Source organism: Equus asinus, chromosome 3 (genome assembly GCF_041296235.1).
Source record: "Equus asinus isolate D_3611 breed Donkey chromosome 3, EquAss-T2T_v2, whole genome shotgun sequence".
NCBI lineage: Eukaryota > Metazoa > Chordata > Mammalia > Perissodactyla > Equidae > Equus > Equus asinus.
The window spans coordinates 157,867,260-157,879,535 of record NC_091792.1 but is presented as its reverse complement, the minus strand read 5'-3'; the positions used below and the strand labels follow the sequence as shown (position 1 = coordinate 157,879,535).

General features: G+C 60.5%; 1 protein-coding gene across 2 annotated transcripts in view; it reads right to left on the bottom strand.

The window, feature by feature from the left end:
• The window catches only part of SORCS2 (sortilin related VPS10 domain containing receptor 2), a 488,954-nt gene that overhangs the window by 68,398 nt on the left and 408,280 nt on the right, over positions 1–12,276 (bottom strand). For both annotated transcript variants that reach the window (XM_014855228.3, XM_070506280.1), the window contains exons 5-7: positions 7,866–7,939; positions 3,135–3,199; positions 639–757 (exon numbers count right to left, since the gene is read on the bottom strand). In XM_014855228.3, coding sequence (XP_014710714.3) covers positions 639–757; positions 3,135–3,199; positions 7,866–7,939 — 258 coding nt within the window. The remainder of the gene's footprint in view (positions 1–638; positions 758–3,134; positions 3,200–7,865; positions 7,940–12,276) is intronic.

The following is a 12,276-nucleotide window of genomic DNA, read 5'->3' as shown; positions in this document are numbered from 1 at the left end:
TTTGGATTTCTCACGGGGTCCCAGAGGCAGAGGGGCCACCAGATGGGAGTAGAGGAAACGCTTTGTCTCAGGGCTGGAATGACTTTTCTGAAGATTTGGGCTACCTGGGAGAGGGCTAGGCTGCTTTGGAAGGGGTGAGGTCCTCATCAATGGAGGTAATCAAGAAGCAGTAGGACCAGTTGTTCACTGGAGTTGCTGAATGGTTTCTGAGGGTGGTCCCACCTGTGACCTGAGTACTTGTGTCACAGGCAGCAGGGCCCTAAGGGTTTCTGGGCATGGACAGCACGTGCCCGGCAGCCAAGAGCAATGACCAGAGGCAGCCCCTAGCAGTTCCAAAATCACTGAAACCAAAGGGGGCAAAATGGGTTTGGGCTTGAGGACCCTGAGCTGTGGGGGTTTCCTGGTGGGCAGAAGGGAGGAGGAGCGGACAGTGTCCCCGAGCCACGGTTCTGGATTTGTGGGGCCTTTGGGGGTGCCTGTGGCCACTGCCGTGGGTGGGGGGACACTGTGAGCAAAGCAGCAGTTGAGAGGAAAGTAGCCATTTTATTGCCTCCTGTCTGGGTGCTCCCATCTTCCCAGAGTGGCTCAGACACCATGTCACCTGTTGCCACTTCCCGAAGCCCCCAGAGCAGGCTCACCTTAAAGAAGATGTAATCGTCCTGCACGGTCAGAGAGCTGCGGTCCACAGGGCCTGCGAACGGGGCCGCCAGCGTCTTGTCGGAGCAGTTGTGGATGTGGCAGGTGACGTACCGGAAACCTGCAGGGGACGGGAGCCGGCACGCTGAGGATTTCAGCCGGGAAATACCCACGGGCCGGCCCCGACGGGAAGCGTTCGCAGACCCTGGGCTAGAGCTGGGCAGGGCTGTGCCGGGACGTGAGTGCGGGACCCCAGCCACCTTCTGCCCGCCGCTCCGTGCCGCCCCCACCCGGGGCCACACCTCACATACACCGCCACCCGGATCCGTCCCTCTGGGAGAGGGATCTCAGACTGACCCAAGGGGACTGCAGGCAGGAGACCCCCACGCATTCCCACCTGACCGGCCTTCTCTGGGTGCGTGTGGTCACATGTGGGAAGGGGCAGCACAGGGCCACAGTGGGACCTGCAGTGCCCACCATGGCACGGCACCCCTCCCGCCCTCCTGGGGTCTCCTTCCCAAACAGGGGTGGGACCCAAGGGTTCTTTTCCCCGAACTTTAGGCGACCGCTTCATCCTTCACCGGCAGGGTGACCTCAGTCCCTCCCCTGCAAGATGGACCTTGCTGACCCCGCTAAGCACTGCCGAGGACACAGTGAGATGGTGGACACAGCCGCACAGCAGCCACAGCCCACGGCCCACCCCTCCTCTGCCACGTCCACGTCCCCTCTACAGCGCCTGGTTGTGTCCCCCTTCTGTGCCCCCACGGGATTTCCTGCTGTACGCATTCATTCACTCGCTCATTCATCCATTCACTCACTCACTCACTCATCCACTCACTCATTCATTCACTCACTCACTCACCCACTCATTCACTCACTCACTCACTCATTCACTCACTCGCTCCCTCATGGTGGCCCAGCACCCGCCCTGGGTGACTGGCATCTGACCATGTGCTGATTCACTGGCAGCTCTGTGGGGGACACAGAGGTGAATCAGTCAGACCGTGCCCTGTCCTCAAGGAGCTCCGAGCCCAGGGGAGTGTGCCAAGCTGTGACAGGGCAGCTGGATGCCGTGGAGCCCAAAGGAGGCTGTGGGCAGGGTGCGTGGGCCAAGGACAGGAACGCAGGCCCAGCTGGAGGAAGGGAATCACGAGACACGAGCGCCCTGCAGCTGCTCCGCTGAGCCCGCTGGGAGTTCCCTGTGTGCCCCATGTGAGGCCTGGATGTTTCTGGATTTGTGCATGGACGAAGGTGGCAGCAGGGGTCTGTACTGGCCTGTGACCCTGAGGGCAACCCGGGGGCCACTCTGAGCTTTGTTCTGGTTAGTGACAATAGCGCCTGCCCCATCTCCCCACAGGATGGTGGGTCCAGGACAGAGCTGAGGGCTTGGAAACAGTAAAGGGAGCCTGAAGCAGCTCCGTCCACCACGAGCTCACCTGTGACGTGCCCATGCTGAGCACTCGTGTGTGCTGACCCATTTCACAGACGGAAAGGCCGAGGTGCATGGAGGTGAGGGGACCTGCCCAGGGTCACCCTGGCACACGCTGGCTGGGAGCTGACGCCAGCGCTCCTGTTCTCAGCCGGGACTCTCTGTTGCCTGGCACTGAACTGTCTGTCACACAGTGTGTCCCATGCAGGGAACGCCCCTGCTCTGTACCTGTCAGCTCCCTCTATTTGTTAAACGAGAGTCTGCCCAGGTCTTCCCTGGAAGAGAGACCAGCAGGAGGAGGCCATGACCCCGGCGTCTGCAGGGGCGTGCAGTCAGGACCGTGATGGGCACGCAGGAGGCGCCCGGCCACTCTCCTCCCTCCCTGCTGCACCAGGTCCCATGGCTCCTGCTGCGGTCGACTGCGTCTGTGCTGTCCTCACCACGCGAGGGGCAGGGCTGTGTCTTGTTCAGCTCTGCGTCCCCAGCAGGGTCAGCACTCGGCCTGGCCCACAGGAGACTCAGCAAGTGTTTGTTAAATGAAGGCACAATCTATGGGTCCTCTCAGCTCCGATGTTCTACAAAATCCCATGGTTCTAGAACATGCCATAGTTCCAGAACATTCCATGTTCTTCAGCCAATATTCTTCCCTCCGGAGCACAGAGAGCCTTTCTCGTAGCATGCAAGGCACCTGGGCTTGCTCTGGCATGAAGCCGGCTGGGTTGAGGTGGCCAGGGCCCTGCCCACTGGAGGGGAGGTCATCAGAGGCCCCTGCCCCGCTCAGCACTCAGCCAGTGCTGGCGGGGGAGCTGAGTGAGGGGAAAACACTCAGTGCTCAGGGGCCAGAACAAATCGCCCTCTTAACAGACTTTCCGCTGGAGCGGAGCACCTTGACTTCAATTTAGCCCCAGCTGGAAAACAAGCCCACTTAAAACTATGCCACATCATAACACAGCAAGGTCAGCTGTGCAGGGCCAGCCACCGAGGACGCGGGAGTGAACGTGGCCACGTGAGCCTGGCTACGGGTGAGGACGCTCGGGGACACCTGGTGCACGGATCCCTCCCGGCTTACCTCCTCCAAGGTCCTGGGCTTCCATGTGGACCAAGTCAGGGTCGGCATCCACCCCAGACACAGCCCTGCAAAAGAAGGGCTGAGGTTGGCGTCAGGAAGGGAGGGCCGCAGCCCCTCACGGCGCCTGTGTCAATCCCCACACCCCACGTAGCCACGCAGCTTCCTGGGTGTGAGGTCACCCTTGTCCTGGGGGTCAGAGGACAAGGGAGAAGCCGGAGCCCCTGCTTCCGCCTTGCAGGGCCCGGGCCATCTTGGCATTCTTCTGTTTATAGTATTGTCCACGAAAGACTTCACACCCCTTGTGTGGTTTTTTGTTTGATGATCGAAACAACCTTAGGAGGCAGGGACAGGCCTGGGAACATCACCGCAATTTTGCAAATTAGGAAACTGAGGCTTGGAGGGGCAGGACAGCTCCCCCAAGGGTGATGGTGCCCAGCTGTCAGCCGCAGAGCCAGGGTTCACACAGGAGCCCTCTCCTTTACCGGCCGCGACCCCCATCTCGCGGTGCACTGCCTCCCTGTAGGGGTTAGAACGATGGTGTCGCTCATGGGCTCCGGCAGCACCTGGAGCACAGAGGGGACCGTGGCTGCTGATGGGGCATTGGACGGGGCCAGAGGAGGGTGAGCAAAGACGCGTTCCAGGGTCCAGCTCCGTGGGCTGTGTCCCCCAGGGAGGAACCTCAGACATGACCTGGTCCAGGGTCTTCCAGATTCACTGTACCTATCTGTCACCTGGACGGTCATCTACCCACACGGACTCCCTCAGAAACCTTCCATCTTCACCCTCCTCTTAAGCAAGAACACATGGGACGTCGGGGTCCGACGAGCTGGTGAGCTTTGCTATAATCTACCTTCAAGCCATACGACTGTTACAAACCCACCCACGTAACCGCCCCCCAGGGACGCTGACCTGATGCAGCATATTTACTTTGCCCAAGAGCAAACCAAGGGTCAGGACATGAAGGTCACTTCCCACGGTCACTCTGCGCCCAGGACAGGCGTGCTGTCCTCCCTGCAGGGCGGCCTCACGGCCCCTTCCAGACATCCCGGCAGAGCGCTGGGTCTCTGCTGGCCCCTCCCCCATCACCGACAGCCCCAGCCCGGACTCAGCCCCTTTCACTTCTCGACCCGCCTCCCGGAGGGCTCGGCCTGCTTCACCCCGCCAAGGACCAGGTGACCCCTGTGTCCCCAGGTGGACGGGGGCGATCCACAGCGGGTCTGAGAACCGCGGCCCCTGCGGGTGCTCTGTGCTGGGAGCAGGTTGGAGCCCCCGCAGCCCACTGACGTTTCAAATCGTGGGCACCCGTGTCAGCCTCTCCAACCCAGGCGGGGAGGCTGGATTTCAAGGTGAAGGTGGATTCAGGCTCTGTGAATAGGCCGTTTGTGAGCTCCGTGGAAGGAGCGCTCCTGCCTGACACTTTCCTCTCTTTTCTGAATAAAGACGGACATTGTTCCCTTTCCAGGAGCACTGGCGGGTCCTCAGCAGGGCAGATGGGATTTCAGTCTGACAATCCATCATCTGTAGAGTGGGGAAACGACACCGCCTGTGCACTGCTCACTCACTCACTTACTAATTCATTCATTTACTCACTCCTTCACTAATTCATTCGTACCTTCATTCACTCTCACACTAATTCATTCATTCACTCATTCATGCACTCCCTCATTCATGCCTTCGGTCATTCTCTCATTCACTCATTAATTCATGCCTTCATTCATTCATTCACTCATCCAACACTCATTCAGTCACACCCTTATTCGCCAATTCATTCATTCACTCACTCATTCATTAATTCATTCACACTCATTCATTCACTCATTCCCTCCCTCATGCCCTCACTCACTAATTCATTCATGCACTCCTTCACTCCTTCACTCCCTCACTCCTTCACCCACTCATCCATCCATTTGCTCTTTCCATAGGTTCATCCATGCCCCCCTCCCATCCCTCACTCTCCCATCCAAGGGTCTCCCACCCTCCTTTCCTGGCATGGCTGTGCCAGGTCCTCACTAGGCATGGGAGCACAGTGGGCCCGAGGTCCCTGCCCCAGAAACCACTGGCCGTGGGTTTTGAAAACCACGAGAGACTCTGCATTTGCAGCCTGGCCCCCTGCAGGAAACCGCAAGCATTGACCCCTGTGCCTTCTTGTCTGTCAAGGTCCCCAGATGGGGCATTTGGGGAAGGTCCCGGGCCTGGCTCCAGAGCACTGTTCAGGAACAGCAGTCACATGAAACAACCTGCGGGCGAGCCCATCTCTGGAGAGGGCAGTGCATTGGGGCCACAGGGAGCTGATTCGTCCTCCCACTGGATGCTAAGGGAGGCTCCGGTGCAGATGGTTCTGATAAGTCCTTGGAGGCACCCGACCAAGCCTGCAGTGGGACAGTCCAGAGGCCCTGCCGCCGTCCACCCACCAGGGCAGGCATCCGTGCTGACGGAGCAGGAGGCCGAGGCTTTCCGGGGGCCAATGCAGGGCTGAGCGGAGAGGCAGACACGGCAACGCCTGGGGACATGCAGGCAGCTGGACTGCCCAGCAGAGTGGTCCACAGCATGGCCACCCGCCCTGAGCAGAGGACGCCACGGCCCTTCTTACCAGCAGCCTGACCTAGGACAGTGCCTTCACCTCTCTGAGCCTCAGTTTCCCCTCTGTAACCTGAGGAGAAGACTCTCAGGTTGTGTTGTGTGAACTCCACAAGAGGACGCGTTCACACTCTCAGCCTGGAGCCTGGTGACGGTCAGCACGCACAACATGGCAGCCACTGGGCAGCCCTTAGTAGATTTTGTCCTGGGGCCACTGTGAGACTAATGGGAGGGTGAAGTGAAGAGCTCACTGTGGGCCCGGACAGAGCACAGGACGTCCCCCTGAGTGGCCATGCCCGCAAGGCCACCCCAGTGGGCTCACTCGTTGTACAGCTTCTCAAAACATAAACAGCCGAGCTTCAGACAGAACACGGAGCTTTGACAATTCCCACTGTCAGTTGAAGAACAAAGAGCACCTTGGAGATGCTGTCAAGACAGCATTATTCACTGCTTACAAGGGGGCCCCATCGCCACACTGTCACCACACTCCAGGAGAAGTTCCGGCCCCAGGGGCCAAGCGTCCGGCATGACTATCCGCAGCCACGACAACTCGGAGCCATCTGAGAAACTCAGGGGAAGAAACAATGTGGTTTGCCCAGGATAACAGCATGTTCGAATTCGTACCAACTACCTTCCAGCATCTACGGGCTGGCTTCTCTCTGGCCGGAGGGTCTCCTGCGAGCCTGGCCAGGGACTGGACGCCCCACAGCAGCTCGGCCACTCTGCCAATTCCGCAGGCCACCGTGGCGGCTCGGAAGTCCCCCCTTCCTGCCCCCTCCCCACCTCCTGTGAGCCCTTGGGGACAGCAGTTGACATCAATGACAAGGCCAGTGATTGATGGCGGGGCTCCAGTTTCTGAGGAAGGAACCTGGCCCTCCCAGGGGTGGCCATGTGGAGAGAGAGCTGTCACTCTCCCACCAGTGAAAAGCAGCTGACCAGGAGCAGATATTTCAGCCGAGACACAGCTTCCCTTCAGCCTTGGGGATAAGGCAGGAAGCTGGCTCCTGCGGGATTAGCAGGAGCGCACACGGGGCCAGAGAGGGATAGGGCGCTATTTCCACGGTGCTCCCCCACCAGAGAGACAGGACTGTGGCAGACGAGGAGGCCTGTGCCATAGTTAGTTGTGCAAATGAGAGAAGGAAGGGAAAGGATATGAATGCATGTGTGCATGTGCGTGTGCACACACGACAGAGCAATGTGGTGGAAAGGACACGTGTGTGGCTGCACGCAGCTCCAAAGGCAGTTTAAGCAGAAGGCTGGGTCTCGGCGAGGCCGGTGGGCTGGGGTGGGCTCCGAGTCAGCTCTCGCCTTCCAGCTCCTCTGCCGCCCGGCCTTCCGCCCTGGGCCGGGTCCTTATCCTCCTCCGTGGGTCTCACTGGCTCATCCCACAAGCTTTTCTTGAGCACCAGTTTCCTTGGCGGTGCAGTGAGACTAGGATGTTGCTGGAGGGAGTTGCTGAGTGGCTCCCAAGTGAACGGAGAGAGGAGCCAGCACGTGCGGCCTCCACACGGGTCCCCAGCTTGCCCTCTGCCTGTGCGGAGCCTCTGCAGCTCCCTCCTCCCCCTGCATGGCATGTCAGGGGCATGTTCCCAAGCTTTCTCCTCTCACTGGCACCCAACAGGGGCCGAGCAGGGTGACCCGCTGGCCGCAGGAGAGGGGCCCAGGCGTCAAATGGGGCGGAGAGCAGGGCCGAGGTGGGCAGGGGCCTCGGAAGCTGTGGGGCAGAGGAGGCTGCACCACAGGGAGGGCAGTCAGGGGCCAGGTCAGGACCTGGGGAAGGGGCAGGAGGGCAGGGAGAGGCAGGGGCAGGAGGGCAGGGAGGGGCAGGGGCAGGAGGTCAGGGAGGGGCAGTGAGGAGGAGAAAAGAGAGTGGCAGAGTGCGGGGCACTGTGCCGGCTTTGTGTACTTTAGCACTTTTTCCTATCCTGGAGGAGACGGAGGCTCAGAGAGGGACTATCGAGTGTGCGAAGCTGCACAGCTGGTTCACGTGTGCGTGCATGGCCTGGACTCCTAACCATTTCCTGCATTGCCCCAGCAGAGTAGAAAGGACCCCTGGAGGCCCCCTGGGTGCGGAGGGGCAGGGCAGGGGCCAGAGCAGGAGAAGTGGGGAGCCCTGAGCAGTGGGGGGCTTGAGGCCCCCAGGGGTGCTCTCACCAGAACACGTGGTCTTTGGTCACTCGCTCCTGCAGAAGCGTCCACTTCTTCCCCAGGTCAGAGGTCACATAGAGCTTCAGGGCAGAAAGAAGAGAAACGAAAGTTTGCTCATGACATGTGGAACAGGCCTTTTCCCAGAGACGGCGATCTCTCCTCCATGACGGATGCCCAGGGGAAGTCGGTCTTGTCCAGCCCTGGCAGAGGGCCTGCTGGTGGCAGGCCCTGCGCCCCATGGGAGCACCGACCCCCAAGAGGCTGAAGGCCAGGTGTGGGGGCTCCATCAAGAGTCCTTCCTGACCCCAGGGCAGGTGGTAGGAGCTGAGAGATAAGGTTCTCCAGGGAGAAATCCAGGGAGGCTTCCCAGAGGAGGAGTCTGCAAAGGGCTGGAAATGTGCAAGAGGGTGAGTGCAGGAACCAGCAGGGTCCCCTCTGTGTAGGCTGGTTGGGGGCCGAACACCAGGTGGCCTTGTGGGTCTGTGACCACTGCAGCGGCACGGGGCCTGCACTCACACAGGCCCTGAGCCCAGGGTTTACCCGTCTGTGGCCCGGAGCCGACTCGGACTTCCTAATAACTTCACCTTTGAATTCGAGTTCTGTAAGTGGAGCCGATGGAGCGTAAGCTCACTGGGGCTCGGAGCCTGGGCCCTCGTGCGGTCCTCCCTCTGGCCACCTCCCAGGACAGACTCTAAGTGGTTCCATGACCCGTGCCCGTCTCCACCCTGCGGTGGCCACCGTCCTCCACCCCCAGGGGGGCCTGGGCCGGGAGGGTCAGGGTTGAGTGCCCCGTGCACTGAGCCCCCGGGTGCCTGGGGGCCTGCACTCGCCCTGCCTGTGTCCCCCTGCGCCAGGGAGCAGGAAGTCAATAAACAGCCCGGTAGGTTGAGAGGAATGGCTGAGGAAGGGAAGGGGTGTGTACTGGTGTCTGAACATTTCTCATTCTGCCCTGGACCCCGCAGAGTTCACAGTCAGCCCTCCTGAGGCTGCCAGGCGGGCCGGATGAGACGGGTGCTGGGGAGGACGAGGCCGGGCTGCGGGCAGGCGGGGAGGCCCTGAGGAGGCCGGGCCTGGGTGGAGCCAAGGGCAGCAGGCTCTCGGGAGGAGGCAGGGGCTTCAGGAGAGGCCCGTTCAGGGAGCTGCACAGGCGCGGGGAGGAGGCCTGGGGAGGCTCCACCTAGGAGGCCCTGTGGGGATGGTCCTTGAGCAAACAGAGCGGGTTTGGTAACACCAAGTGGAGTCGTGGTGACCCACAAGGCAGGAGCTAAGGCTGCTCCTCCACCTCTGCCGCTGTGAGAGGGTCCCAACCCCCCTCAGGGGACAAGACAGGCCTGAGGGACACGAGAGCCGCCAGGGGTGAGGGGGAGGAGGGAAGGCAGCCCCCTGGGGATCGCAGGTAGGGCGGTGGGAGGGGCAGCCATGTCACAGCTCCCCCACGCTGCACCAGCCCCCTGCACTGGGTGGGACTCAGGACCTCCTTTCTCCCATGGGAAACCGAGGCTCAGGGAGCCAGCAGGATGTGCACAGCTGGCACGCTGTGTGTGACAGCCTGATGCGTTCCCAGACCCGCCTCCTTGGGCAGCCATCATGCCCCGGAGGCCGAGACAAGGCTGGACTCCAAGTGTCACTGGACACGGGAGAGTCTTGGCCAGTAGGAGCAGAGGCCTGAGGGCCTGTGGGGTGGCTGTGCCTCCCCGGACCTTGCTGAGCTTCTGGGCTATCCCCAGAAGCCTGCCTGGCCTGTGTCTGCAGGGCTCCCAGTCGGAGAGGAGGAACGACAGATGGAGAGCAAGGAGCTGCGCGTGAGGACGGACATCCTTGCACACTGAGAGAGTGGGGTGGACCCGTGCCTCGGGCCTGGGAAGCCAGAGGAAGCTACACACACACACACACACACACGTACAATACACACACAGATACACATATGCACACACTCATACAATGCATGCACGTACATGAGACATGCACACACGGGGGCAGAGATGTGTACACCCATGCACACAGGAGACAGACACACACAGACCTGCATGTGCGTACACACTTACACACAGACACATGTGTATGCACACACACGCACAGAGAAACACAAGCATATGCACCCCCAGACACAGACAGATCTGCACGCACATGCTTACACAGACATATGCACACACATGTGAACACACTCACACATAGGCATCACACATACACAGAGACACATCCAGACACAGACACTCGCAACCCACATATGTTCAAACACACACTCTCACTCGCTCCCCTGGACCCTCCAGTCTACCCCGGGGCCCAAGGGTGAGTGGGGAGCTGGGAAGCACATCCCGCCTCCAGCAGCGCCTGGCGGCCGCCCTGAAGAACACACAGAGACTGGAAGCAGAGGAGGGAAGAAGGCCTCCCCCACCCCACCTTCGGGAGCCCGTTAGCCATGTCCACAGAGGCCACGAGGGAGGGACCCCAGGGTCCTGCTCTGGGAATTTAGCTCCCAGAGCAGTTTCTCAGCTCAGGCACGGGGTTCTCAGAGGCCACCGTCTCTCTCCCTTCCGGCCTGGGGTCGCGGTGGTGTCTGCCACCACTGCTCTGCTCCCCAGTAAAGCTGCCCCCTGGCCTCAGCCCTACCAAGTGCTGTTGTGAGCGATTCCCCAGGTCACAGGCCCCATGAGATCTCTGGAGGGCTCCTGTTCCCTCACTGCACTCCGACTGTGGCCTGGCATCAGACCATTCTGAGGGTCATGGGGACGTCTGCAGGCAGACAAGGCAGAGGCCATCCAAGGGGAGGTAGCGCCTGCGCACAGCCCCAAAGCCAGAGGTGGGGGGTGCTCAGCCAACAGCAGGTCTGGCTCCCGGCCCGGGCCTCAGGCAATGTGAAGGCCACTGTCACTGCCGGACACTGGAGGACGGGCACACATGTGACTTCCTTTCTCAGGGGTGGGGGCTCAGGGAAGAGTTTTAAGCAGGCGCTGATAGCTTCGCTCACAGGTGGTCCCCTGTCTGCCCTGTTTGGGGGAGGCGAATGAGATGTGGACCGGGGCCCTGCTGAGGTTGTCCGGCCTCGGCCCCTCTCCAGATGGCCGGGCACTCCCCCAACAGCAAGACCAGGACACCCAGGACCACGTCTTGCAACTGTGCGGTCAGCTGACCTGGGCTCAAACCCCTGCTCTCTCTGCAGCGAGCCTCACTTCTCCCCAGCTGTAAAATGGGATGACGCTCTGTCAGAAGCTCGGGGGGTCAACTGGATCACATGTGAGTTTGGCTCTGTGCTCAGCTGCATTCCAGACATTTCATTCATTCCTGACTCTCAGGTGGTGAGTAAACACAGACTTGGATGTGGAGGCGGGCAATTCTATAGATCCTATGATGGATGTCCCCAGTTCACCTTTCACTTTCATCTGTGTTCTTTCGAGGGTTTTTTGCCAGCTTCCCCCCTCAGTGGGTGGGGCTGATGGGGACGGTCGGCACTGTATCCCTGAGGGAAGGGCAGGCCGCCAGGCACCCATGACCCACACTTCCTATGGATCCCGCCACACAGGCTGGGCCGTCTCAGGGAATCTAGAGATGAGGCAGCTTACAAGATGCTGTCGCAATGTTAGAAGCCTGAAAACCCTGCTGAGTCCTTCCGGAGCCAGAGGCTCAGACAACACCCACCAGGGGCTCTTTCCTGCAGGCTTCACACCGCAGGGAGCCAGCTGGAAGGGGAGATCTGAAGTCCCCAGGCCGAACGTCACTCTGGCTGTCATCCTAGATGGAGTGCTGCCTCAGGGAGCACGGGGAAGAGGGAGACTGAGGATGCGAAGGGTGACGCCGCGGGCTGGCGCTCCTGTCGGTCCCGCCCCCTTCCATGGTGTAACTCGCAGTGTCAGAACCTCCTTTCCCTGTTGCCAGCGAACAGCATCCGAGCGCTCGGCCCTGCAGGAGCGGACCTGAGAAGCCCTGCTCAGCAGCCCCCGTGCAGACATTGTCTCCTGACCTCGGGCCTTGTGGGAAGGTACCCCCCTTCAGGACGGCTGTTCCCGCCTGTCAGGCTCACCGCAGCCTCTAGAAGGAAAGTCATTCTGAATGGTTGTCTGACTCGATACTTTGTGACCCTGGTGATAACAGTGAAATCAGTGTCCCTTTTCCTTAAACCACCGTGAGAGTTTTCTTTGCTAAGCCACTCTCCGTGCTCTCCCCTGTACGAGAAACACCCACAACTGCTACATTTCCTTACTCAAGGAGGCGGAGTCTGCATCTCCCTCAGCCCGTCTTCCACCCGGCGCCAGGCCCCTGCCCAGCTGAACCCCTCCAGGGCTCCCCAAGCCCCATCCACATAGAACGGGTGCCCCTTCTCCAGCTCCCTCACGTCCCAGGCTCTAGCCATACTCAACTGTTTGCTGTTTTCTGAACCCACTTTTTCCTCTCTCTCTCTTGCCTCTGGGCCTTTGCACAT